This window comes from Numida meleagris, chromosome 3 (assembly GCF_002078875.1).
Source record: "Numida meleagris isolate 19003 breed g44 Domestic line chromosome 3, NumMel1.0, whole genome shotgun sequence".
NCBI classification, from domain to species: Eukaryota; Metazoa; Chordata; class Aves; order Galliformes; family Numididae; genus Numida; species Numida meleagris.
In genome coordinates, this window is record NC_034411.1 from 57,100,535 (window position 1) to 57,127,382 (window position 26,848).

The window sequence follows — 26,848 nt, forward strand, 5'->3', positions numbered from 1 at the left end:
AGCAAAGTGCCGTGGGGACTGTAGTAGTCCTTCTCTTCTGAGAACCAGGTACATTCACTACATGATGTTATGATGTGGAATACCAATAACCGAAAATCATAAAACCATGACACTATATCATATTAAAAGGCATGAACAATGCTCAAGTCTACTACCAGGCTTGGCTCTTGTAATGAATTCAGCAAAATCACTTTTTTTTTTCTGATGGTTGTATTCATCACATAATAAAGTATATATATATATATATACTTTATATATACTTTATATGTGAATATAATCTATGTGCTATATAGGCTATATAGGCTGATATAGATTATATTTTTAAGAAAAAAAGAAAAATCAAACTGCCAGGTACTTTGCACTTTAGAGCATGCTTTTCTTTGTGCTGTGGATGTGCCAAGTCTCTACACAAACCAACAACATTCTAGACTTATTCCTTTTTGTTTGTTTGTTTGTTTTGCTTGATGTTTACCTCTTATGAGTTTGTGAAAAACTTTATGATCTGAAGTACACACATTTACAGGAACAATAACTAATATACGTACATGGACTAGAAGAAAATCTAACCTACCACAGCAGTACATCTTCAATAGAGTTCTTAAGGATTTGGACTAGCAGCTTTTTGTTCACTTTTTACAAATCAGTTATTTTAATGAAAAACTACAACAGTTTTGAGTTCATGATTTTTACATCATGCAATATGATTTAAAAATAACTGACAAGAGGAGAAATGTATTTATCTTAGCTTCAGCCATCTGGAAGCTAAGTGAACTAAATTAACTGAATTAAAGTATTTCTTTAGGCTCTCTGAAGTCAGGGCAATGTAACTCACCCTAAAACAGATGACAAATATGTGGTTACATAATCTTTAAAGAGGCTGCTCCTCTCTAGCCTCAGGTCAGCCACCACTCCTGTCTTTCGTGCTGACAGACATGTAGCATTTCAGTAAGCTACACTGGCAAATTGCAAAGGTTAAGATTACCTGGCAAAGGAAAAAAAGGTTAATTTAATTACAGCTGAATTCACTGTGTGATAGCAGAATCACACAGCGCAACAGGGAGTCAGACTGCTTTGGCATGGTTGTAATGCCATCTAATGCTTGAGTAAAGCTGTAATGCACTTAGAGAAACAGATAGGCTGTGACTTGCTCTCCACTCCTCTCTCCAGCAGTGACTGTTACAAAAATCAACTTAGAGAAATTAGACTAAATGTCATTTTTAGAAAACTACAATTAGAGAAGTTAGGTGTACTACTTGTTTTCCTAGTCTAGTTATATTAAAATATTCTAAAGCATTCTGATTACATGAAAATATTTAATCCGATAATTCAACTTTTCTTTAAAAAACTTTTCTTTATAAAGATCAAAAGAAGGTGCAACAGTCAAGTGCAGAAACATGAGTAATTCTTGTTCACGGAATCCAGGCTCCCTCTGGTGACCAGAATGCAACTGGCATCATTCATCCATAAAGCCAAAACTACAAACCCTATGGGTATAAAAACAAGATTCACTCATTCACTTGTATCAGCTTCAAAGAGTATTTTTAATATAATTATCAAAACTAAAATCTATGCTAAATAATTTGTTATATTTTCCAAATTCACTTGGTTCTTCAAATATTCCATGACATAATGAAGTACAAGAAATGAAAACTTTTTTAAAATCACTGTGCTTACTTATTTTTTAGCTAAGCATTTCTAAAAAGGCTTAGACAAAAGGGAATTAAAATACTTTTCACGCTTCTCAGTTAATACTTAAAACAAGAAGTGTTATTTCCGTTAGATAATGATATGATACTAATGTCTGTTAAAGGATTGCTAGGGAATAAGTAGGAAATCACAACAGACAGAAGACTGATATTAGCTCTGCTTTTCCTGAACTTTTGTCTCTAGGAAAATTCTGTTTACGTTAGTGTTACCTGACATGGAACTTACCATTATAGTACTTCAGTATATACAGATGTAATCAGTATCAAATTTCCATGTTATTTATGGAACTAAATAGCGTCTTAGAGGAAGCTAACGTGAACTTCATACATTTTCTGTTGTGTTACTGTAGTGGAAATGCTAAGTCATGGCCTGAACCAGTGATTGAGCACCTGGTGGGAAGGCAGGGCCAACCCAGGGGAGCTCAGCTGTATGCAGTACACCTGAGTGACTGGAAGAGGTGAAGCCAGGATCCACCCCTTCCCAGACCTGGTTTAAGGGTTGGCAGTGGAGGTAAGGATGTCTCTTGCTGGAGGTCCCTGTCTACCTGTAGTCTTCCAAAGGTAAGCAGCTCTTTTCCTTATTTTTTTTGCATCTGTTGCTGCTGTGTTTGGGCTCGTTCTCATTTGCTGTAGCTAAGGACTTTGCCACTCTGCTATTATTGACTCACTATAGCATTACAGTTACCAATATTCCCCAAGAACACAAAATCACAGGTGAAGTCAGAATTCACTGTGAGAGTGCAGCAGAAACTATGTCCAACTTAGAAGGAGCACAACAGTAATACTGTAAGAAACTAAGCTTAGGTCTTGCCAGAAATCAAACCAGCTGCAGATGTTTACTCTTACACAGGCAATAACAAAATAATTAACATCCTTTGAGCAATACTGGATGTTTTTTCTTTCTGCAAGCTTCACTTTTAAAACTATTTCTAGGTACCCAAGTTATATTACAGGCAACTGTATTTTGAGAGAGTACAGCTCTCAGAAAAAAAGAAAAGCTTTCAACAATAGTCTTACATCAAACATACGTAGCCTCACAACAGTATACGTGAGGAGCTAGAAGCATGCTTTGTACAGATCCTGATTCACAGCGGTCTAGCAGAAGAAAGTTCCTGTGATTTTTTTTCTTGCAGCTGTCTTCCTAAATTGTTTACTCAAGGTACTATCCACAGAGCAGGAATACTAGGCGTATTTTTGACATACAGCCTGTTTTTGAATTAATATGAGCTTTATTACAGAAAAACTCAACAGTACACTTTTGCTAATATGCTTCTTTGCATTGGAAGTTATATTTATCGTTTCAAGTTCGGTCCAGAAAGTACTAGATGGTACCTGAGTGGAGCAGTGCACCAAAATATATGTCTACCATACAGAGAAAACAACTATAGATGAAATATGTGATCATCTTAAGTCCACTCATTTTGCTGACAACATGAGCATCAAAAGGCACTTTGAAAGCTTCACGTTTGCATCTGTGCACAACCAAAGCGATGAAAGGTGGTACAATCAGTTCCAGAAGTTAAAATAACACAAGCAAAATACTCATCCATTCTTTTCAATGGATACAATACCAGCTGAAGATCAATAATTATGACTGGAATACAATGATCATACTGGATAGGGAAAGAACATATTCCAAAAATAGGGTACATTCAAAAAATGTGTCAAGAAAATGTAGAAAAACGTCAAAGAAAAAGCATTCCTGTTAAAAATTCTGTCAGTAAGCAGTAACAGGATTTCTTTTTATATTTCAGACCTTGAAAGTACAGCTAAATAAAATAAAACCAAGATCACAAACTTATAATTATACAAAAATTCAGAAAATACATGAAATATACTTAGATTTAATTCAAGAGATTGTGTTCTAAATATTCCAAACTCAAAAATGTGCCAGGACACAACAGAACATAGTTTAATGATGATAACTATTCTATCATTTACAAATAAAAGTTTATGTCAGTGAGCTGCTGACTACAAGAAGAGCTGTATTTCTGATGACAGGCATTTTAACTTTTTTCTTATTTGTGGATGTTTTGGGGAAAAAACAAATACTAAACATTTTGTGAAGGCATATCAGAAATTAAGTTTATGAATTCGTGGAGAAAGTGCTGTATTAATAAAGGCTTTCTCCATGTTTTTTTTCTGCATACTGGACTACACAAGAGAGGGTGTGACAGCAGCAGTCTTTGCTGTTCTGTAGTATGTCCCACAGGGGTTGTTGCGTCATTTAAAAAAAAAAATGGTGTAACCTCACATTCCTCAGAGCACAAAAGATAATTCATCAATACTAAAAAAAAAAAAAAACTCTTTTAAAGAGTCTTTTCAGGGAATAGCTGGAATTGCTGGGATAGTTTTAAAGGATGCTGATGAATTACAGACAGTAATGTTTGCTGAGAATTTTTATTTAGTATCTGTAAAGAACGTAGTTTAAGTATAGACTTGTAGACAGAAAAAAACCCTCCACTCTACCTTGTTTTGATCTAGATACTGTCTGCTGTTTCTTAGCTGACAGTTAAAAGTAATATAACTTATATATTCCTGCTGACTTGACAACTCTATTTTGGATTCATTTTATGTGACTGACAAGCAAAGTGGCCTTAGCTCCACTGTTAACTGAGAGTTATGCTCTTGAATTGCACATGCGAGTACATATGTAATAGCACACACCTGCACCATTTTTCAGTAATCTCATAATTGCTAAACGAAGGCAATTAACACCAAACAAGCCATAGACTGGTTCCACAAGTGCTCCAAAAAATATTCAGGCTAAAGCAGCATCGACTCTAATTAGATTCCTCTGGTGAATCAGTCTTGTTCTTCTGATTTCCCTTTATCCTCCAGAGGCGGAGAGAAAGTCTAAATTTGACCTTACATATATAGGTATATAAAGATATATATACATGTGTATACAGTTGTGTGTGTGTATGTGCAGTTGTACAAAAGCACATGGTGAGACTTCAGAGCAATGTATATTACACACAGGAAACACAAAACTTAGACTCCCAGACCATGGAAGAAGAACAAATGTCACCATCTCTGAGTATTCTGTTCAGCATGGACACTGAGGAGAACTATGCAACTCTGCAAGTCAGATGAAGTGGATATCAGCTGAGAAACAACACACAGTGTTTGACCCAAAACAAGGCAGGGTCTTTATCTATAAACTTGCAGGGTGCTTTTTATATATGCTAATTAAAAAGATCTCAGAGAACAGCACTGTAATTAAGTCCTTTTCAAATATGTTGGAAAAACAATTGTGTAAGTATTGCAGTTATTAAAGGTAAATTAATGTTGACTAAATTAGTATCAACTTACTCGCATTTGTGCTCCACTATGATCTAGGTAAGGCTAACTTCATAAGGTTGTCAGAAAGTCTTTAAAGCACGTAAGATTATATTGACAACTTGTACCTGCTATTTCCGTAAGTATAGCTGTATGATCATTTTCTGTCAAGTGCACAAATCCAACTTCATTTTTGAAATGATCAATTCCTTGAAAAGACAAATCCACGGTTTTTCCTTTTAGGAGATCTTCAACAAAATCCTTGCTGTCTGAAAGAGCATCAACTGCTCTGTCAGGAGGAAAGAAAATATCTATGTCAACGTCAAATATTTTAATACTATTTATATATTATTGATCTCTCTATACAAAAATCTCAAAGCATTTTTAGTATCAATTTACTACTTACTCAAGTACTTCTGCACTACTTGCTATCAATGCAGTCAGTATTCTCACTATTTTATAATGGTGAACTGGTTCACACACCCTGCTGTAAAACTGTAGAAGCAGTAAGGCAGACTTAGCTGCAGGTGTAATTCCCGAAAAGAATTTATCTGAATGACAAAGAGTCTCTATTGCTCTGTGCATCATATTTAAGATGCTTGCTCAAAAGCATCTGGTTTACTATTCTTAAGTAATTTACTTTTGTTCATGCCCTGCTATCTGAGTGGGACGCTCTAAGATTCTGCCTTCTTCAAAGTTGCTACAGAATGTTACTTAGAATCATAAACAGATGTTAGTGACATGTTATATGTCATAATTTTATAATTATATGGAAATTACTAGTAAGCTCATTAGAACTGACAGGAAAATAAGTATCACCAACATCAATGCTTACTTTAAAAGACAGAAGTAGCATGCACAAATAATCTACATGTAATTTAAGATAACAGCAGGAACCCTCAACCTTCTAATCATTTTAATTAGCCCTATTAGGTACATGTATGAGAACATGAAATATTTGTTTTGAAATTATTCACAATCAAGAAGAACCCTATATTCTTAGTGTCTTCTAAAGATCTTTCACGTGCTCTTTACTTCTAGAATTGGAAGTTTTCAAAAAACCAATGTTGGCTTTATAAACTCTAGATGGCAGTAATAAGATAAAAACTCTCGAGAGTTCATTTTAATATTTCTACAACAACTGGAAGAAAGCCATCAGCATGATTTCTGACATGTTTGTATATGTATGTACAGGCAAAAATAATACAAACATCTCTACACACTTTTCCAGTGTGCTTAATAAGATGGAGTATTGATGAGAACCATGCAGTTAACTGAAACCAAGGCCAGGTTAAGAAAGTTACTTGATTACATGACAAAAAAAATCCATTATTGATATAGGGAGTGCTGTCCAAACTCTCGCTTGCTTTGTTATTTTAAATCTCACATTCTTGATTTTGTACAGTCTTAGAAGAAATGTTAAGTGCATTTATGAAGGCCAAATCGCAGTCTGTTAGAAAGCTCCTATGCAAATTACAGGTCTGGATTCCCTTACAAAGAGAGGCTTAAAATATAGATCTTCCATTTCCATGGCAAAAGCTATGTGTACTAAAATATAATATGAAGACCTTAATGCTCAAACAAATATTATGTTTAGAACAGTCTTATCACATGTTTGGACTCCAAATAACATTCAACACATTTCATTTCTGTATAGACAGAGGTGCTACATGATCATGTAGATATCTGAATAACTTAATGGACTCAAACTTATGGATCTGTGAACTCTCAGATGCCTAGGTCACTAGTTGCAGTTTGAAGGATTACTGTCACTCAACATTACACATAGGTTCTTTTGCCAGTCTGGATCTTGATTTCTTTCCATTAACATGGTATCAAAAATTGGTGATGAAAGGAAAATGCAACTTTTCAGTCTTCAAGTCCTCACAGATTATTAAAAAGAAAACAATTACAAGAAAAAATAAGAATCCCATATAATAGAAAATACAACCTAGAATACCTGAGGACAGCTGAGCTAGATAGCTGCAGGAAGCACCTGGCCAGGAAAGGGGAGAATCCCTGGGGAAGCTGCTGCTGACTAGAGGACAGCTCCTGTGTTCCTGGACTGTGGAGCTCTGCTAGGAGAGGCAGAAAAGAACTCCATAAGCAAGCGCCCAGGTGGCCATCAGACAGCAAGAGCTGAGAGGAGCTCAAGGTGTGGCTAAGGATACTAAATTTGGCAATATTTGTTTTCCTATACAGTTTAGGACTGTAAAAAATTAATAATGACAAGGCATATTTGCCTTTGAGATAACCTCTCGCACTCCATTTTTAAAAGTTCATACTTAAATCCCTTCAGTAATAACCTTGTTCTGTTTTCACTGATTCTCAGGTGCTACCACAGCTGCCTCATCAACCAGAGGAGGTGTGTCTGCTCCAGGAGACAAAAGGAACATGGGAGGAGGAGTCCAGCAGATCTAGAATACTTTGCTTTCCTTTCTGCTCCTGGCTATCGACTTCTCTCTTTCCAGAGTGTTGATGGAGGAAACTTACAAACTCATAACTTTACAGGAGGAGAGGTAAGAACATCGAGGCCTCAAGGATTTAGTATTACAGCACTCAAGGAAACAAGTGTGAAAAACAAGAAGGGCAACTGATTTAAACACATTGGTATCTTATTATTTGTAAGTATTAAATATTTTCAGCCAAAATACCTTCCAGTACATGCTATCACTTTCTACCTTGAATTCTGACTTTCTTATGAGCCATCTGTACTTTAAAAGCAAAACCTTTTGGGGATAAAAGTGATTAGCCACAGACACTTATTAGACATGCTATTTAGTAATTGTCTTAACATAAGTGCAGTGAGACATTGCTTGAGTTATTAATTAATGATCTAGATAATTCAGTGTATGGACTGCAAGTCTTTTAAGACAACTACGATATACAGATGATGGAAGCCCCCTGAAAGAACTCCTCTTGGGGAGATGGAAAAAGTGGGGCTTTTCTTTAGCAGAATTACAAGAATATAATGAATTTTGATTCATAAGCAATTTTCAAAATGATATGAAAACACTGAAGGATTCCCAGATGTTTGTATAATACCAGCAGTCTATTTATCAGCACTTTAATTAACATCAGTTGTCACTAATTTTTGCAATTAGTGTGCATATATAGAGACAGCATATATGTAAGCTACTAGACACCACATCTATGTAGAAACTGACAAGAAAGTCTGTGCAAAGCAAGACTGTGAAACAGTGTTTTCATTTTGAGTCACAATTACAGCTAGACACACAAACCACTATTCTAAACATTTCTAAATTACAGCTCTATAGACTTAAGTCTTATTCATATTAAGAACTTCATGGTAACCACTAACTCCTACCTGGAAGTAGGCTTGTTTGAGAGCTATACATCATGTGATTAAGAGCAAAAGCCACCAAACCAAAAAATTGCATTTTTAGACAGCAAAGTCACATTTAACACTTTTATACAATGACATATGTATATACATGTGCTTTTCTACAACTTCAACACCTTCTATATGGTCAAACACTCAGCTATTTCCCTGAAGCAGTATAATGCAATATAAACACCTCTCTTTTAGCGTGAGTATACTTTGGAGGCATTTTAAAGACAAAAAACTAACTGCATGAGACAGTACCTTGCAGCTAAGGCTTATTTCATTATAGTCTTTCATTGACAGTTACTAATTTGCCCTATAATACTTCCTGAGCTATGAAAATCTGAAAGTCCCTCTGTTAATCTGTTCAATATCCCCTACAACCAAAACATGGTTTTCAAATAACTACTTCAGCAAACATGAGATCTTTTGCATGCAAGTTCAGCATACATTGTGGGGAAAAAATGCAAGAAAAGAAGTGTACTTTGGGCAGAGCTCATGACACACCGCAAGTACGGTATGAAAATAGCTAATATTAAGGTAAGCATTTAATGAATTAAATATTCAGTAACTCCAGTGATTTAGGGCTTGCAAAAAGACTAGAAGGAATAACTGATGCTTTTTGTAAACTCCACCAACAAAACTACTTTTCCAAAATACCTACATGCTAATTTCTTCTTTGCTGGATAAATGCATCACTAACATAGTGACATGCAACGAACCACAGTGAACCATTGCTTTGGAAAGCCTGTCATCCTTCTGTATTATTGCATCTTGGACAGCCCGAATGCTGTCAGTAATCTGGAAAGACAGAGACACAGAAACAACGGTTAGCCATTATGGTTACTGCATCCTACAGTGCAAGTGAACAAGAAAGCACACAAACTGAAGTCAAATGTTTATGTAGAAATCATTCTTGCAGAAGGAATTTTTATCCTGCAACAAAGCTATGCTAGTCAATCTGAGTAAACTCAAAGCGAATAGAAATGCAGTGATTAACAAAGTGGACGCTCCCCATCACATCTGAACAGGAGCTGGGTTCCCTAAGATGATAAATTCCTAGAACAGCTTATGGTCATGCAGTTGTACACTGATAGTTGCCCAGACCAGAGGTTTCTTTAGTGAATTTCTCTACTGTCTGTTGAGCATGTATATGCTACATAGAGACAAGCATCTGAAAACCAGAAGAGGTCTTTGGAGGATCAGGCACATTTAAAACAAAAAATACTGATTTATTTTTTTTGTGGAGTCTCCCAATTTACAGTTCTGATCTTCCTGTCTAAAAGGATGTACAATGTACATAATTTCTTCAAACATTTTAATGAATTTCTGTAATGTTTCTGCAGATTTAACGCCATCAGTTTTCTTCTTTAAAAGTATTTGATTCGCATTTTCCTCCAGTGAAAAATACATGCTTTATAAATTGTATCCAGACTGTTTACTGTGCTTGCAATTAGGACAGCTGTTGTGGTGCAGCAGTATTAAAAAAACCTGCAGGAATGCTTGAATCTATGAGTACACTGAATCCAGTAACCTTGACTGACTGACAAAATGAGTTATTTCTTTAAACCAAGTAAGCAAAGACAAATCAGCTTTGGTGTACATAGTCTAAAAGAAGCATGCAGAAAACATCTGATTTTTATTTGAAACTCACTGGTGAATGCTTAACAAACATACTGTATATATTTTATAATGAGCAGAAGTAGCTATTAGGCTAAAAATAGCTGTATTTAGTTACACTTATAATGAACATATACATTTCCTGAAAAAGCAAAATGTAATAGCAAGCAGTACTTTTGTGACCCATGTTGTTAAGATGAGCTTTGCCATGCAGGAGTTTAATCTACTACATTTAGTAGCACCTTCTTTATTTATGTATTTAGAATATAAAGTACCATATAAATTAAAAAATTATAACTGGTATCAACTCTGTGGAGAGTGGTAAGGACAAAGGAAGGTAAAAGCCATTTGCCAGAAAAGAAGTGATATGGAATCTACAAAACCAGAAGTGTTTTTGTTAGTGTAACACACATGAAGAAAATCGCACCAACACTTTGATTACAAACCATAGAATCATAGCATCACCAAGGTTGGAAAGGACCTACAAGATCAACCAGTCCAACCATCCACCTGTCACCAATAGTTCTCATTAAACCATGTCCCTCAACACAACATCTAAATGTTTCTTGAATGCCTTCAGGGACGGTGACTCCACCACCTCCCTGGGCAGCCCATTCCAGCACCTGACCAGTCTTTCTGTGAAGAAGTATTTCATAACGTCCAGCCTCAATCTCCCCTGGTGCAACTCGAGGCCATTTCCTCTGGTCCTGTTGCTAGTTACATGAGACAAGAGGCCAACCCCCAGTTCACTACAACCTCCCTTCAGGTAGTTATAGAGAGTTGTTGTAATAAGACCATTTCCTTTATGTGTCAGAACTTATCCTGGCTATATGACATATTTATTGTAGTCTCAGATGCAGGAGAAATTTAAGCCATATTTAAAAAAGAAACTGCTAAGCACAACCCCTGATAATTAGAATGTATTGACTGCATAATTATGTTTTAAACAAAAGAAAAATAATAGGTATTCCAGTAAAGAAAAAAAGCCTCAAAAGTGAAATGATGTTATTGTAACAATTATGTTTTCATTCAATTTTTCAACTATTTTCAACTACTGCTTCTAAATTTAATTTGCACCTTTGCAGCTGGCAATGAAAGGGAAGGGATATATGTAAGTATACAAACTCTTCAGAATACACAGAACAGGCCTGGAACTGTGTAATCATAGTGAGCAAATCATACCCTAGCTCTGAAGATCAGCATTATTTAGTATTCGTATTAGAAGCCAACACCTCACATTGCCTCACCCGTATTGTTTTCTGAGCAGTGCTTCCCAGTCCTTTCCTGCTTCTGTCCTGAACTCCTCGCCCTACCACCAATTCCCCCTTTTAGCTACCACATCACACTGACAATTTCATTTGACTTGAGATTTCCCAAATTAAAGAGATGTCCGTCCCAACCGTTCCCCTCTCAGTTCATTTTTAAAAATTCCCTCCAAATAAGGACTCAAATACTGATTTCAATGTAACTTCTCCCATTACTTAGAATATGTTATTCTAAAGAGTAATAAAATACGTTTTGCTTGCTGAAAGAACACTACTGGAAAGTAGCTTTAAAAATTTAACAGCTTATTGCAATTATAATCAAGACTGAAAGACCCTAAGGGATTAATCTACCCAGTGCTAACACATCAGATGAATGATAAATTTTATCAGAAAATGGTACAATAATCATCTATTTTACCATTTTTTGCTAAATTAAAAATACAAATTCAATATAAATCCAAAATGAATGGAATGACATACTTTACTACTGAAGATTTAAAACATAATTAAAATGAAAGCAAGGAAAATGTTTAACTTCCAAGAGGAACAGTTCATTAAGTGTTTCAGAAACATCCCTTACTACAAAATGGTTCTTTGTGTAAAGTTCAAAATACTGTATAAAATATGAAGAGCAATTATGCCTGAAACGCTTCACTGGAATAAAATCAGATCCTCACAGAAGGAAGACCTCTCATTGCTAACTGAAATACTACTAGTAATTATCAGATCCCTGCTGGCTATCAAGAAACCAGATATCTCAAGTCTAAATTCTGGCTACAGTTGCCTATACAAATTCCAACATGTATTTTCTACTTTGATAACAACTCTACATCCGAGGCAAGTGTTAACAAAACTTTGTAGTAGAGTATTGGAATTCCTAAATGCTCTGAGATTTTAATACATTTGTCCCATTACCTCTGTAAATGAAAGAAGACCAAATATACAGCATATTAAAAAAGAAGCATGTTTAGTTAAGATTTTTCCACCCAGTCAGCAATTCAATGTAACAACTGTAAGCAGTAATTCTCAATTATTAGATTATATAAGTCCTACATTAATTGTTGTCAAGTCATGGAAGAGTCAGGAAGAAAAGATATTTCAGAGCAGGATGGCATAAAAGATCACTGACAGTTGTGTCAGGCTATCCCAGAACTCTCCTAAAAAGGGAGAGTTTCTGCCATCTCTCCTTCACATAACATTTTCTGAAGAAAAAAAGATTGTGTTGTAATTTCCAAATCTAGCTTACGTTATTTTCATTCCAGATTCACTCCATCTTTGACTTTCACTGAAAACAGTACAAATGCAGAGTGAGTTAAAATCCACCTGAGAGCTAGGTTACTGTTAGGTTAAACACATGCTAATTACAGGAGAATAAGTTTCCAAGACTTCACTGCACTTCTCGAATCCATTTCAACAGCATCTCACTAAAACAGTAGCTTTTAAATATGATCATCAATTTTATGGGAAACTTTTAAAGCTACAAAATGTAAAGTTAAAACAGCAACAGATCCAAATTTAAAATCCTATGTATAAGGAGAGCTAGAAATACTGCAGTGATTTTCCTATTAAATGAAATGTCTCTCTTCCTTATTCCATGTGAACAACAAAATAAGCAACACTTAAACAGTGCAGAGGGAGAAATTAAGGCAGTTTCAGTCAAAATAATATGAATTCCGTAAGACAGAATAAAAAGACAACTTTTCTCTAGTCTTTCCCAGATGAGTAATTTTATTCCCAAAGATGTTAGTTAAAAAAGTTAACTGATTGAATAGGCTGCTAATGTTCTTCTAAAAATACCTGAAAAAAGGAACTTGCTCAAGCTCAAACACTGCTCTTCTTATAAACACATGCAGCTGTTGAAGCAATTCTAGTTATACCAAATTACTGTAATAAAGAATATCACCTCTGGATTAGTAATTGGAAGAGAAATGAAATAATTTGGCTGATACTGTTTCTTCTTTTTCTTCTTTCTCTCACTGCCTTCTGGAATTTCTTTTCCAGTAGTCCTCTTCCTTTTCTTTTCCATATTTATTTCAGAGGTTGTATGCACTGCAAAGAAAAAAGAAAATACTTTCAGCATATAGACAAATCGGAACAAAGATACACTTAATATCATGCCTAGTAATCCTCAGTATCACTTCGGTTAGCTGACTGGAGCTCATCTTCCCAGGCATCTGATCTGCCCATGCACTGAACTTTCTGACTGGGACTCTACTCCAGCCTCCATTAACGCAGCCACGCAAGTGGAGTACCATACTTGAACTAGCAATCTATACATCCAGGCAGGGTTTATAAGCTGTTAACATATATACATGGCTTCCAAACTACAGCTGTGTTTCATTAAGCCAAGTTGCCAGCAACTGGGCCAGCAACTGTCCACACCTGAACATGGATGTGACTTCAGAACAATTCCCCATATACTGCATTTTACAATATAAAACAAGATGATACGCAGGATTATTAAAGGAGAAGGTTGTGGTAGACTAGGAGTGGCCAACCTACAGTTCACGGACCAAACCCAGCCAGAAGAAAATTTAAATCTAGCTTCTTATCTTCTCCTTTCTCAGAGAACTCTTCCAACATAAAAAAAAAAAAAAGAAAAAAGTGCATAACCTCAGTTCTTCTGTGCACCACCAATTACTTTTCTCTCAGTTTATTTTGTTTGCAGCCCCTCTCCACTGTCCAGTAACAAGTGTACTTCTAGTCACATGCTGGGAATACACATCTGGAAGACAGCTCATATAGTAATGTGAATAGACACATGCAAGACATCGTTATGCTGTGGCTCATTGCTGCAATGAATCACCAAACAAATTTTTAACACACTCAAGTATCTGCAGGACTGAGGACTAATAAACCTCTGGACTTGGTTCTGTTTGCAGGGAGACTTTACTCCATGTGCCCAGCCTACCTGTGCATTCCAACAGACAAGATCAGGAACTGTGTGCAGAATATGTCTATGTTTTTACACTATTTCCATTTAAATGCACTTACTAGCAAATTCATCTTCAATATCTGTGTCGGCAAATGGCATTTCTGTCATCAGAGAATCTATTGAATCAGCAGGACATGACTTTTTTCCCTCCTGTGTCCTTTTTCTATTCCCTTTAACGATTTTCTTCTTTTGTTGTATGTTTTCCAGCCCATCTGTAATATATTTAAAATAACACACTGGGTCTGAGTTTTCAATATAAACACTTACATGACATTATACATAAGCAATACACAAAGCATAGATTTCTCTATTTCTCAGCAAATACATAATGACATAAATCTCCTTTAAGAATGCTACTCTTCTTCCTTGACAATATATCAGCAAAAATACTTCAATGCTTTATGTGAAATAGCATAAAACGACAGTCCAGCCTTCTACACTTAATAACTTATGGTTTTTTTTCCCTTCTAAGTAAGTGCAGTTATAAGCAAAAAGGACAGTTATGACCAAGTATAAAACAATACAAATCTTCATATATCACGTAAAGCTCACTCTGGATAACAGTAATGGCATGTGAAATTCAGTGCAGATAAAAATAAGCAAGTTATTTCCAATGTAAATACGCTGAAAATGAGGCATGAAGGAGCAGAAAAGGAATCCTATAAATTCACATAAAGAGTTCTCAGCTGTCTATATCATGCAGGAATGAGATGATTATTCTAGTCCTGCATCTCACACACAGCGTAATATGTGTATTAAACTACACCTTAAGAAATGAAAAATCAGTATCTCCTCTAGCAACAGAGAATGTACACACAACTAGACATCCAGTAATATTCTTTTGGGACAGCTTCACAATGGGATTACTGTAGTGGAAGAAGCGTTGTGTCAGAATTGCAGTTTATCCCAGGACAGCTCATTATGACAGACAACATGCTATGAAAGCTTCTCTTGTGACCAGTGCAGATAATCCAAATCTGGCCTAAGGGGAAAAATGGGCAGCAAAAGTGCATATTATGTTATTGTGGCATGCAAAGCTATGCTACATGTGTATAATCAGCAGTACAGAGCCAGTCGGGGCTATTGGGATGATAAGTAAAAGAACAATCTGGATACATGCTAACTCCAGCCTAAGGTAGAGAGGCATAAATCACTATATGGTTGTGGTCTGACACCTACATTTATGCCAAAGGCTAATAAAAACTGTTTGGAATGGTTGCTTGTTCCCTCTGTAGACAATAAAGAACTACATACAACAAAGAGATGTTAAAGCAACAATACATTTATTATCTAACATTTAGAGTTAAGCTTACACCATATTGTTGCTGGTGATCCACCAGCATACAGAGTGTAGCATTTTCTCCTTTTAAAGAGGTCACAAACTGAAGGACAAGACAGAAACCCATAAGACTGACAAACAAGGGCAGTCAGGGGCAGAAACACTATCAACAAGATTCAGAAACGCAGAGTAATACCCAGTAAAGAGCAAAACAAATTTGTTATGGTAGTTACAGAACAAGGATTCACCTAAATCTGACAGGTGTGTAGTACAGCTCTCTCAGCCACTCCTCATAATGGTTGTGCTCCAGACCTCTCACCACCTTCACTGCCCTTCTCTGGACACAATCTAGGGCCTCGGTGTCTTTCTTGTAGTGAGGGGACCGAAACTGAACACAGTGCTCAAGCTGCAGCCTCACCAGTGCTGAGTACAGGGGAATGATCACTTCCCTGCTCCTGCTGGCAACACTATTTCTGATCCAAGCCAGGATGCCATTGGCCTCCTTGGTCCGTTTCTTCCACACAGTCTTCCAGCTACTCTGCCCCAAGCCTGTAGTGTTGCATGGGGTTCTTGCGGCCTAAGTGCAAGACACAGCACTTGATCTTGCAGAACTTCATCCCATTGGCTTTGGATCTTGCAGAACTTCATCCCATTGCCAGCGATCCAGCCTGTCAAGATCCCTCTGTAGGCCCTCCCTACATCCAGGCAGATCGACACTTCTCCCAATTTGGCGTTATCTGCAAACTTTATTGAGGGTGCACTCGATCCCCTCGTCCAGACCGTCAATAAAGAAATTATTAAACAGGATCAGCCCCAAACTGACCCGGCTAAAGAAATCTCCTTTAAATAATAAGCCAGAACGGGGTATGCGTAGCACACCGCACGGCCAGGCGGAAAACCACTCAACGCCGCCCTGTGACCGCAGCTGCCACCCGCCCGTTCCTCGCGTACCGTTCCCAGCGCCCGCCGGCCCCCGCGGCGCGCCTGCTCGGCCCCGCCCGCAGCCCGGCCCCTCTGGCCCCGGCCTCCTCACCGTGATTTGGGGTCGAGCCGGCCGCGCGGGAGGGTTCCTCACTATCCCCCGCTCCTGCCGTCGCCGGCCGCAGCGCCATGGGGCCGGCCCGCGGGGCGAGAAGGGCGCGCGGGGTGAGGAGGGCCCGCGGGGCGAGGAGAGGTTCCGGCCACGCTGAGCAGAGTGCGGGGAGCAGCCGGCGCAGCACACGCTGCATCTCCGGGTGGGACGAGCGAGGCTGTCCGCCTGGACACCGCGGTCCGGACGGGACGGGACGGGGCCGGGTGTGAGCACCGCGTCCTTCGGCCCAACGAGAGAGGGGCTCGGGGCCGCAGGCGCGGAACTACAGCCCCCAGCGCGCACCGCGCGGCCCGCCCGGCGCGGGGCATGGCGGGAGGTGGGCGGGGCTGGTGCTGCTCCGGATCATCGTCCGTGTTAGGCCTGGGGGGAGGTCTTGCACAGCGCAGAGCGATAATTTTTATTCTTTTAGCTGTGGTCAAGGGTAGATAGATAGTCTTGCTGTAAGCAGCCACTTATTTTTTATGAGACACCAGTGCACTCTTACCATAGGCAATAACGCCCCAGCAGCCTCCTGTTGGGAATCAGCCTCTGGGGCATACGTGGGAGGCTGCTCCTCAGAGGCGAGGAGTGGAAGGCTCTATTTTCCTGCTTAAATAAAGACTTTGTGCCCCTTGGAAACAAAGCTCGGGCACTATGTTCTGTGAGTGAAGCCAAACCAAATCCTGCCTTGTGTTTTTGCAGATTTGTCTGTGCATATAGATAGAATCTGAAGTGTGTTGTGTATATGTAAATGCAGATTCGTACTTCAACTTTTAAAGGGAGTGTGGGTGGAGGAGAGGGAAAAAAAAAAAAAGATGGCCATAGTAGGAAGGAAGCAGTGCAGCGACATGTGGGTGGGAGGTTGGAAGCTGAGAGACTGGTGAAAATTGTGTGAGTTTCTGTACTAGGGTTATCTGTAGCTTTCCTTTCTGGGGGATAAAATCTGTTTGGAAATGCTTCACAACAGTTTTGACCCATTTCATGCTGTGTTTGGCCTTAATGTCTTTCACACAGTATTTTCATTAGGTCTGCATAGTGGTATGGAAACCACAGGCTGGATGTGACACAGAAATCCCAGTTCTGGGGAATCTGAGGGAAGCCTGAGCATAAGGCTGCTGGCAGTGTTTCTTACTGTGTGTTTCATTTGAATATCAGCTGTCATAAGAAGACTGGATACAGACATGGTCACCTCTTTCTGGCCTGTTTAGCATTGATGACTGAAATGCTTAAAATAAAAATTTGATTCCGTGGGGTTACAGATCAAATATGAAGAGAACACTTTTTTGTATTAAATGTATTTGTAGAAATGTGAATGTACAACACAGTTATGATCCAAAGCAGCTCCCAGACAATTCATTAGGTGATTTGCTGAAATCTTCAGCAAGAAACCTATAGAAACAAGATTTCTATTTGTACAGTTGACAGAGGAGTCTAAAGCAATATTAGATAAGTGGGTATTTAGCAATCCTCGTAACAATTTAAAACAATGCATTTTTGGTGAACCTAAAATTATTTCTAATCAGTAGCCACTAGCCTAGTACTAAAATGGAGATGTATTCTTTGGGTTCATGGGGTGCCTGAGTATACAGGATGAGGGGAAGTGAAAGATTAAAAATGCATTAGCTAGAGGTTATAAGATTAGCTGATATCATAAATCATCCCTGCAAGTCATAAAAGTGGTTTGAAGTAAAGTGTTCAACAGAGGACTAGAAAACAGATTTTTCTGCTTGCCTAAATAACACAAAAGTTACGTAGTTGTCACTGACCTGGTGCCCATCTGATGCAAGCCAATACGTATGTTGTTAAAAATGCTTAGGTTTGGGCTAATGCCAATGCTTTATCAGTTTTCTGTGGCCTTGTCTTTTCTAAGGAGAGTTTCTGATTAACCTCACAGTGGCACAGTTGTCCGTTTGAGGAGAGAAAGTCAGAACTTGTATGACAGCTGAATGTTGTTAGCAGAAAGAGGAAGCGCTGGCAGCTCTACAAGTGGATTTGTATATACAGCCTCACTGCCCATGCCTGTTAGCCTCTCACCTGACTGTCTCTCAATCCGTATTTTGAATAATTTAAATCAAATTTAGTAGAGAGTAAGAGGATTCAGAGGCATGGTATTCTCACACCTTTCCTGAAAATGAGAGTTCTGGGAGATTCATTTAGCTCCCAAATGAAAAGAAGAAACAGTGCTGTGTGTATGTTTTTCCCTGAAACAGTGGCAGCTGGCCATGAGTGCTGGTCAGCACATTAGATGATAGGTCACAGCGCATTTTATCAACAAGTATTATCTCTTATCTTAGTCAAACAAGAGATATGTGGGAGCTATGAGTATTCAGGAGGTGGTTCACTTGTGGGAGGTTAGGAAATAAAGGGGCAAGAACAAAACGCATTTCAGGGAGGCCTAAATATTGAAAGAGGATATTGAGATATTTTATAGGATGTGGGAGGGAGCTGAGGATATTGTAATGGGAGGGCATCAAGACTATAGGGGAAGCTTTGGCTATTGTGATGGGAGGATGTAACTGATACGAAACAAGGCTTTGTTACAGCCACTGCTGATAGGGCAACTTGTTTTCTCACAGGTGAGGAATAGACCGTGATCTGATAGTAATAAGAGACTTTCTACAGGAATAAAGAAAAGCATAAGTTGCAGAACTACAGATACTGAAAAATGAGAGAAAGACAAAAGTGCCTGGGTTAAAGTAACTTAATGCAAAGATCAAAAAGCAAAATGCTTGGGTTGCTTCAACAGATGGTATAAGAGGAAGAAAACCACAATGATATTATCAGTTGTACTTAATGAATAGAAATTACATTTGATACCTAACATGAAGATTAATATGGAAATTACATATATGAGTATTTGCATGATCTGCTGATACGGTAGTTTATGCACATTATTACAGAAGGGAACAGAACAGGGGAATCAGATGAAAAATTAACTGATTATCCAGAAATGTGGTTCCTCACTTGCTACCCTCTGGGTGGTAACCTGTTAAGAGAATCGCCTGGTAAAGGTCAGTCTACACGCTCAAATGCTATTAATGTTGATGCATCGTTTCACACACTTCCAGGTACCTCTAGGCTTTTATGATGGCAGGACTCTGAGCATCGCTGTTGAGATGACAGAGGATTCACCTATCTAAGTGGGGCATGAATGTTTTTGCCAGCAGGTTTGCTGGCCTCATAAGGAGGGCTTTAGTCAAGGTTACTGAAGGATAGAGACATAAGCTGTAGGAGAATTGTCCCAGATGTATGGGCAGAGAGGTGGTGATAGATGGCAGGAAATGCGGGACAGTGTGGTGGCAGAGGCTGTCCCTCTCTGCCTGAGAAAACAGCGTGCATGAAGCTCTAGCACTCAGAGCAGGGACAGACCAGCTGGAGGTCTGGCATACATCTGGGAGGACCTCAGCTAGCTGGAGAAGTGGGACAACAGGTGTTTACAAGAGCAAATGTAAAATCTTGCATCTAGGACAGATGTTTTTGGCAAAAGCATCCGGATGCATTTCTGCATTAATTTTGGTCCCTGATATTTTTTACACACTCGGATGAGCTCTTGCACTGGACATTATTATTATTAGGGTGTAATCTCTAGCCTGAACTCCTTCAACCAGATTACCTTGCTCTAGTGTATTTCTGAAAGTAGCTATGCTTTATGGATTTAGTCTTATGTGAAATTTCTTTACAACTTCAATCAGACCCTTTTTCTGTGTAAAGGTTACAATGTTGTACTTGCCTTCACATCTTCCCAGTCTTCTTTCAGTACAACTCCAAAAAGCCAAAAGAGAGGAAATCCTTCTGAGGCCTTTAGGGCTTTGCAATAACAAAAGCAGCAGGAAGAATATCTCCAAGTAGCAAAAATAAATTTGTATTAGACGTGTTTGTTTAAGAGCTGACTAAAATATTCATTTAATTTTGCTTCACTGGACCAGACTGAAATGACACAGGGTCATATTTGCAAGAAGACATATACGCTTTAGTGCAAATGGAGGAAGATACGCACCTCTGAGAGATCTAAGACTTAACTGCAGTATTAGTCGTACTGAGTGCAGAGAGACTAGCTTAGGACATACCTAACTTCACAAGCACATAGTTATCTTACGGATCTCTTTCAGGGTTCTACTACATCATTTTCAGTTCATTTATAAATTGTATTCCTTCAAGGATGAGGAATTGGGTGGAAATGCAAAGAAGGCTAATAGCCCCTGTTAAGGGGCTACCAGTTGCTGAAGTAGCAGTTCTAGTTATCCTTGTTCTTCCTTCAGCCCTTGTTCCCTGGAAAAAATACAGTTGTCAGTTGTTTATCCATTTGCCCTGCACATTGTATCTAATTGGCAAGTTTTAGCATATCCTCTTAAATACTTGAAGCAGAGGGTGCAGAACATGCTTTCCTAATCTAATTCTTCTTTCACTCCTCCACACAAAAAATCCACCAGAAGTCATCTGAGTGAACTCTCATTCTGCAGCAGCACTGTCATCCTATTGCTGACAAAAGCAGTTTTCCCTGTGTTGCTCCAGCATCAGGTTAAAAGAAGCTATTCATTTCTTTACCTGTCTCAGAAGAACATATTCTATTACACAATTAGATATACATAAGTTTGGTTTCAAAAATACAGGGTAACCATAATACAAATACTATTATGGAATACTTCTACTAATTTGTATTTTACTGTCATCTTATTAAATATTTATGCACGCACAAATGTAACTATAAAACAGAAAATAAATGATTTTGATAGCTACAATCTTGTTTCTCTTATTCTCCACATGTACCATTCAGATTTATGCAAAAGGTTTTGTGTAATGGAGACCATTAATGGCAGTCTGCAAAGTGAAGATGCCATGCAGTTTGATAGGAAACCTCCAAAGGTGTGTATGCTGAAATAAAAACACACTTCTCTTTTAGAGCCTTTAATAAACCTGGTGGACTTTTTAGCTCCAGAGGTCAAGTTAAGTTTGATCTGAAGTCTCCGGCTCTCTGGAGTTGCTCTTATTTTCTGACTGAAATAGAAACTTAAGAAAAGTGTGTGGAGGGAAAGTGTTTAATCTGAAAAAGAAGACACTGCCCACAATTTTAAAAGTTTGATTTTAAATGCAGTGAATATTGCCAAAAGCCATGCGGAAGTCACGCAGCTGAGACACTAGATTGTGCATTCCTTGAGCAAAAGACACTTTACTGGGAGTCTTAGGCAAGTAAAGAATGCAGTTCGGAATCCAAAATGCATATTATTCCAAATGTGGGTGGGGGAAATATGTATTTACTGACTAAACTGAAAAATCTTGATTCTCAGCTGCCTATCTGTTGTGCTTTTTGCTCTCCTCTCCCTTCTTGTTCATCTGTCTGTCCCTCTCTAGAGCCACAAACTTCTCTTTCAGCCCTGACTTCCTTACCTTCCCGAGCTCCAAGTATTACACAAACACCCTATGTGTTTGTCACCACTGTGCAGGCTTTGTATGTGACATTGTATCTTTTTTCCCCTTTTTATCTGTAGACTTTTTGTAAGATTAGGATGTCTGTGGAATAGAGGCAGTATCTTTCATGCATGTTTACTGAACACAAAGTCCAATTAAAAAAAAAAAAAGAGCTTCTTATTGCTAGCACGTAGTACAGCCCCTCGTGACGTGAAGATCATCACTCTTAGTGCCGAGGCATTTCTGGTGCATGCCTAGGAGTCATTCTAGAGATTCTCTTCTTGCTCCACAGATGGCACAGATGGCCAGAACAACTAGGCAGGCGTCCTGCTGAGCATATCAGTTAAAGGCACGAGTTGGATGTAATGAATCCAGACCTACATTTTGTGATAGGCTGGTTTAGAATTAGGAAAAAAGCTTTGTGCTTTGGCTTAGTATTTCAGTCTCTGGCAAAGCCTCTCGGAGCCCAGACAATTAAATTCAGCATCTACTCTCTAAGTGGAAACACTCGTGTCAAAGCAACGTTTCTCGGATCTGACACTAAGCTGGGTTCAGTTGGAACAAGCCGATGAAGCCTACTCCCAATGTTGCAAAGCTCAGGCACCCAGAAAACTTCAGGCAGTGTAGGCTTTGGGACTCCTCCAAGTTGGAGCCTACATAGGAAGAAATAACTGAGTAGTGTTGTTTTGTCTTTCATGTGAATTTTGAAATTGATTTACCCCTGGTGTGGCTGGGGCTAGCTACGCAAAAAAAATCCCACCCACTGCTTTCACATCAGCAGTCTCTTAAGATGTTTGTTTATATTTAACTAGAAGAATAAAAGAAAAAAGAAAAAAGAAAAAAAAAAACACAAAACAACTGTTGTTCAGAATACCTTTCCTGTGAGCTATTCAGGGAAACAGTAACTTATTGTGAAAGAGAAAAGGGTCCCTGACCTAAGAAGGAGAGAGATGGCTCAGTTCTAACATTGTTTTAGCTGCCACTCACCTGGACCTGGCATCCAGTTTCTGTCACTGAGCTCCCTGGCAGTTATTGGATATACTGCTCGGGGGTGACTGCCGGCTCTACTAACATTGAGGGTTACTGATCCTCTGCTGGAGGCTTAAGGCTTAGTCACTAAGTCACAAAGGTGAACCAATTCAAAGCTCCCATATCTATAATCATTATTTTAACTTACGTGAAAGACTTGTCTAATGTTATGAAAAATCCTGAACAACATTTAAGGAAACAAGTGCAATTAAACAAAAACACCAAGATGCATTCTAGTTAATGGGAAAAGAAATGGATTTTAGTTTTCCACCTTGCACATTCCTAAGTCTCCCACATTCTTGTTCAATCCTACAGCCTTTGCTGAGCCACTTTGAATTCATATTCACCATACTAAAATATGTTGCAAGATCTGAAAGGGGAGAAACCATCAAATTCGCACTGGTAAATCTGGCTTTGAGTCCAAACTGGAGCATTATTTCCAGCATGTCTATGCCCAGGACCAGATGTGGGTCATTTTATCCGGCATCCAATCTCACCCCATAAGTTAGTACTAAGCCCTTTTGCATGTATCTGTGAAAGTGGGTTCACAACAGCTGTTTGGTCTTATCACAAGAACTTGTACCCACGAAGGAGGGAAAGAAACCCTTATTTTAATCAGTTTCATTTTAAGAGTGGTATTTGCCAAACTCAGTTCTATGCATGAAAATCAATATACAGCTTAATAGTACTGAAACGTGGCTTACTTATCTATTTTGAATGCTGAAAGGCAAGAGCTCAAGCATACATTAAAATGTATCCTGTCAAGACCTCTGCCTTTTGTGGAAAGCCAGAGAAACAATGCGATCTCACACAAAATTTGTACTCAGTTCAACATATTTCTGTATCAGCTATGCGTCCATTCAATTTTAATCAAATGTTATGATAACTTCCCATGCAGCAGAGCATTGCAATATGGCTGCTATCTCTCTGGTTTCTGCTGGTTCCTGAAAGCTTTGTCATCATTTTGAGCAAAACAGATAAGCATCAATGTTGTAAATAATATGAAAATTGAAAAAAGCAAATGAACAAGACGTTGTCTTTCTGCTGTGTCCTGGTGCAACAGTGCTGTGGTTTAACCCCATCAGACAGCTCAGCACCACACAGCCACTTGCTCACTCTCCCCAGCTGGGGTGGGAGAGAGAACCAGGAAGGTAAAAGTGAGGAAACTCATAGGCTGAGATGAAGACAGTTTACCAGGTAAAGCAAAGCTGCACACACAAGCAAAGCAAGATGAGGAATTCATTCTCTCCATCAGCAGGTAGGGGTTCAGTCACTCCAAGGAAAGCAGGGCCCATCAGGCCTAGCAGTTACAAGGAAGACAGCATCACTCTGAAAGTCCCTCTCCTCTGTGTAAGGAGCAAATAAAACATTGGTGTGTTATCAACACTGTTTTTCATCACAAATCCAAAAATAGCACCGTATGAGCTACTCTGAATAAAAATTAACTGTCCCATCCAAAACTAGTACAAACAATATTAGGAAAAGCATTCCTCACAGTGTGGGTAGCTGATGCTGGTCAGCTGCATGGAGACTTGCAAAATGAGTAAAATCTTACCTAGAAAAAGTTTGCTTTGTACTTTTGGGGCATTTTGGAAGGCAGTGATGGGATCCCTCACTTGAGGGTCATCCAGTGAAAGAAATCTTGTTTTCTGTAGAGATGTAATACAGCCAGGACCTGCTCCTTCATGTGAAGAAGAGCAGGATCAGTAGAAGAACATGGAGGGAAAAAGCAAGCTGAATTGACAAAAGAAAAGCTGAGCTGCACGTTGGTCAAATCTGTGTGTGGATGTAGAGCATATGTTACCAATTATGTGCTGTATTTGGAAGACCCCAAAGACTCATGGGAATTACCACTAATGACAGTTGACTTGTCATATCTATGTCATTAGAAGGATAAGTTGGGAGTTTTCAGAGCAAGAGAAAGCAACTAGATACAGCCTACTGACTTCCTGTGAGAACCATCAGCCTCAGGGGTTTTTGTCCCTTTGAAAGTAAGTCAGTGTGTATTTGCGTTCCTAGATGCTATGTGTTTTACTCATTCAGCTCTAGTTTCAGCTAACATGCTGTTTACATTCACCATCTGAATTTTTCTAAAATTGTGTGTTGTATCAGTTTCTGCCATACGGCTGAAAATGTTTTCACCCAAGTCTCAAATGACTCAAGTCCTACAGACAAGACCCCACCATATCCTCAGTGGCTTGCTGACTCCTTTCAAATCATATGGCCAGACTTCTCACACTGAAGTCTTGTCTCTCTTGCTTTTCACAACAACATTAACTCACAATTCCACACTTTTTCAGCATTACCTTTGGGCAATTCATCTTACTCATCTGTACCTTTCTGTTTACCCTTCACCCTTGCCTTCTTTCATCTAAAGCACAAGTTATCATCTTTATTGAAGTCACTCCCCAGTCTTTTGCTTCTTCATGTGTGTTTCCTTCTAAGGAAGGAAACAAAGGATCAAATTAAGATCTCAGCCTGTCTTTGACATCTGCCTGTGGATGTCTGGCTTTCAGCCCACGTGCAACATCATTAAAGAGAGTTAGTTCTTCCACTCTCTTCATACTCTTATTTTTTCTCAGTCACCAGGGGCCACAGTTTCCTGCCTGTCAGTTAGTTCCTAACAAATAGGCAATATGTTTGTCTCAAGACTCTCTCAAAGCTTTTACGTCAATCTGTGTTGTAGGATGTATTATGCAGAAATTAACATTTCACCTAAGATAGATAGAGTCTTGTTATTGTTCACTATGATACTTACTGTTGAAAGTCTTATGCAGATCTTCGCCTTATGTGTCAATAATGAAACAAATTTTCTATTGCCTTGACAAATACAATTTAATTCCCCTGTGTAGTCATCTAGAAAGTCTTTAGAAAGGTACTTCTTTTAGAATTTCAATGTCAATAGTGTCACCTATCTTTACAGCTGTATCTGCAGGTTACTCATCTGTATTTTAGCAAATAAGACTTGAGTGTCATGATTTTCACTTCTTATGTTTGACACTTACCTTAATTATCTTTTATTTAATACTGAGAAGGTTGATTTCTTTTCCTGAAAGAGTTGGAACTTAATTTCTGGACAGGAGATTCCAGTAACACCTGTATAGCTCATGAGAAATACAGCCTAGATCTTAACAACTGATATTGGGTACCAGAAGCTGCACAGCTGTGTTATTGCATCTGTACATCTGGGTGAACGTATTGTGCTTCCTAGCTGGGTACAAAGAGAATACTGCACTAATGAAAATCTGCTTCCTATGCTATGTTAACTCATTCAGAAGCAGCTCTAATATCTGTGCACATCACTACATAGTACTGTGCAGACATATAATCCACATTCTTTCTATGCTCCCTCTTACATATTGAAAAACTTTGCTGCTAGAAACAGCAAAACGACTTTGCTGTTCTCCTTTAAACTGCTATTTGCTATTGATGTCACCAGAAAAAGAAATCCCAAACAACAGCAACAATAATCTTTACAGCTGCTGAGCTAGTAATACTAAGACAATCTTCTAAGCTGTTTAACGCTTGCCTTACAGCTCGCCTGTATATATCCTGGTCTATCTCAGATGGAGTTTATTTGCTTTAAAAATAAAATTAAAACTGCAAAACTCTGTGGAATGGAAGAGCTGGACAAGAAACTTCTCGTGTGATAGTTACCATCTGTTCAAAACTTGAGAAAAAAGATAATATCGCTCTGTAAAACTTTGTTTTGAAATCCAATTTTAAATTATTAGTACACCACTTCAAAAAGAATCTGTAAGAATTCGAGTAAATTGTTGGTCACAAAATACACATCTTTCTGCAAAAACATATTTCTGAATCTTTTAAAATATTATTACCTGAGAAATTTACTTTTCTCTATTATATTTGCTAATATTGATTTCTGAATGATTCAGTGCATCTTATAC

General features: G+C 38.5%; 1 protein-coding gene across 1 annotated transcript in view; it reads right to left on the reverse strand.

Moving 5' to 3' along the window:
- The window catches only part of AKAP7 (A-kinase anchoring protein 7), a 75,349-nt gene extending 58,339 nt beyond the window's left edge, over positions 1–17,010 (reverse strand). Inside the window, 6 exon segments of the mRNA XM_021391238.1 lie at positions 5,117–5,277; positions 8,999–9,135; positions 13,123–13,268; positions 14,214–14,366; positions 16,467–16,746; positions 16,748–17,010. Of these exon segments, the coding sequence (XP_021246913.1) occupies positions 5,117–5,277; positions 8,999–9,135; positions 13,123–13,268; positions 14,214–14,366; positions 16,467–16,746; positions 16,748–16,834 (964 nt within the window). The 5' untranslated portion in view covers positions 16,835–17,010.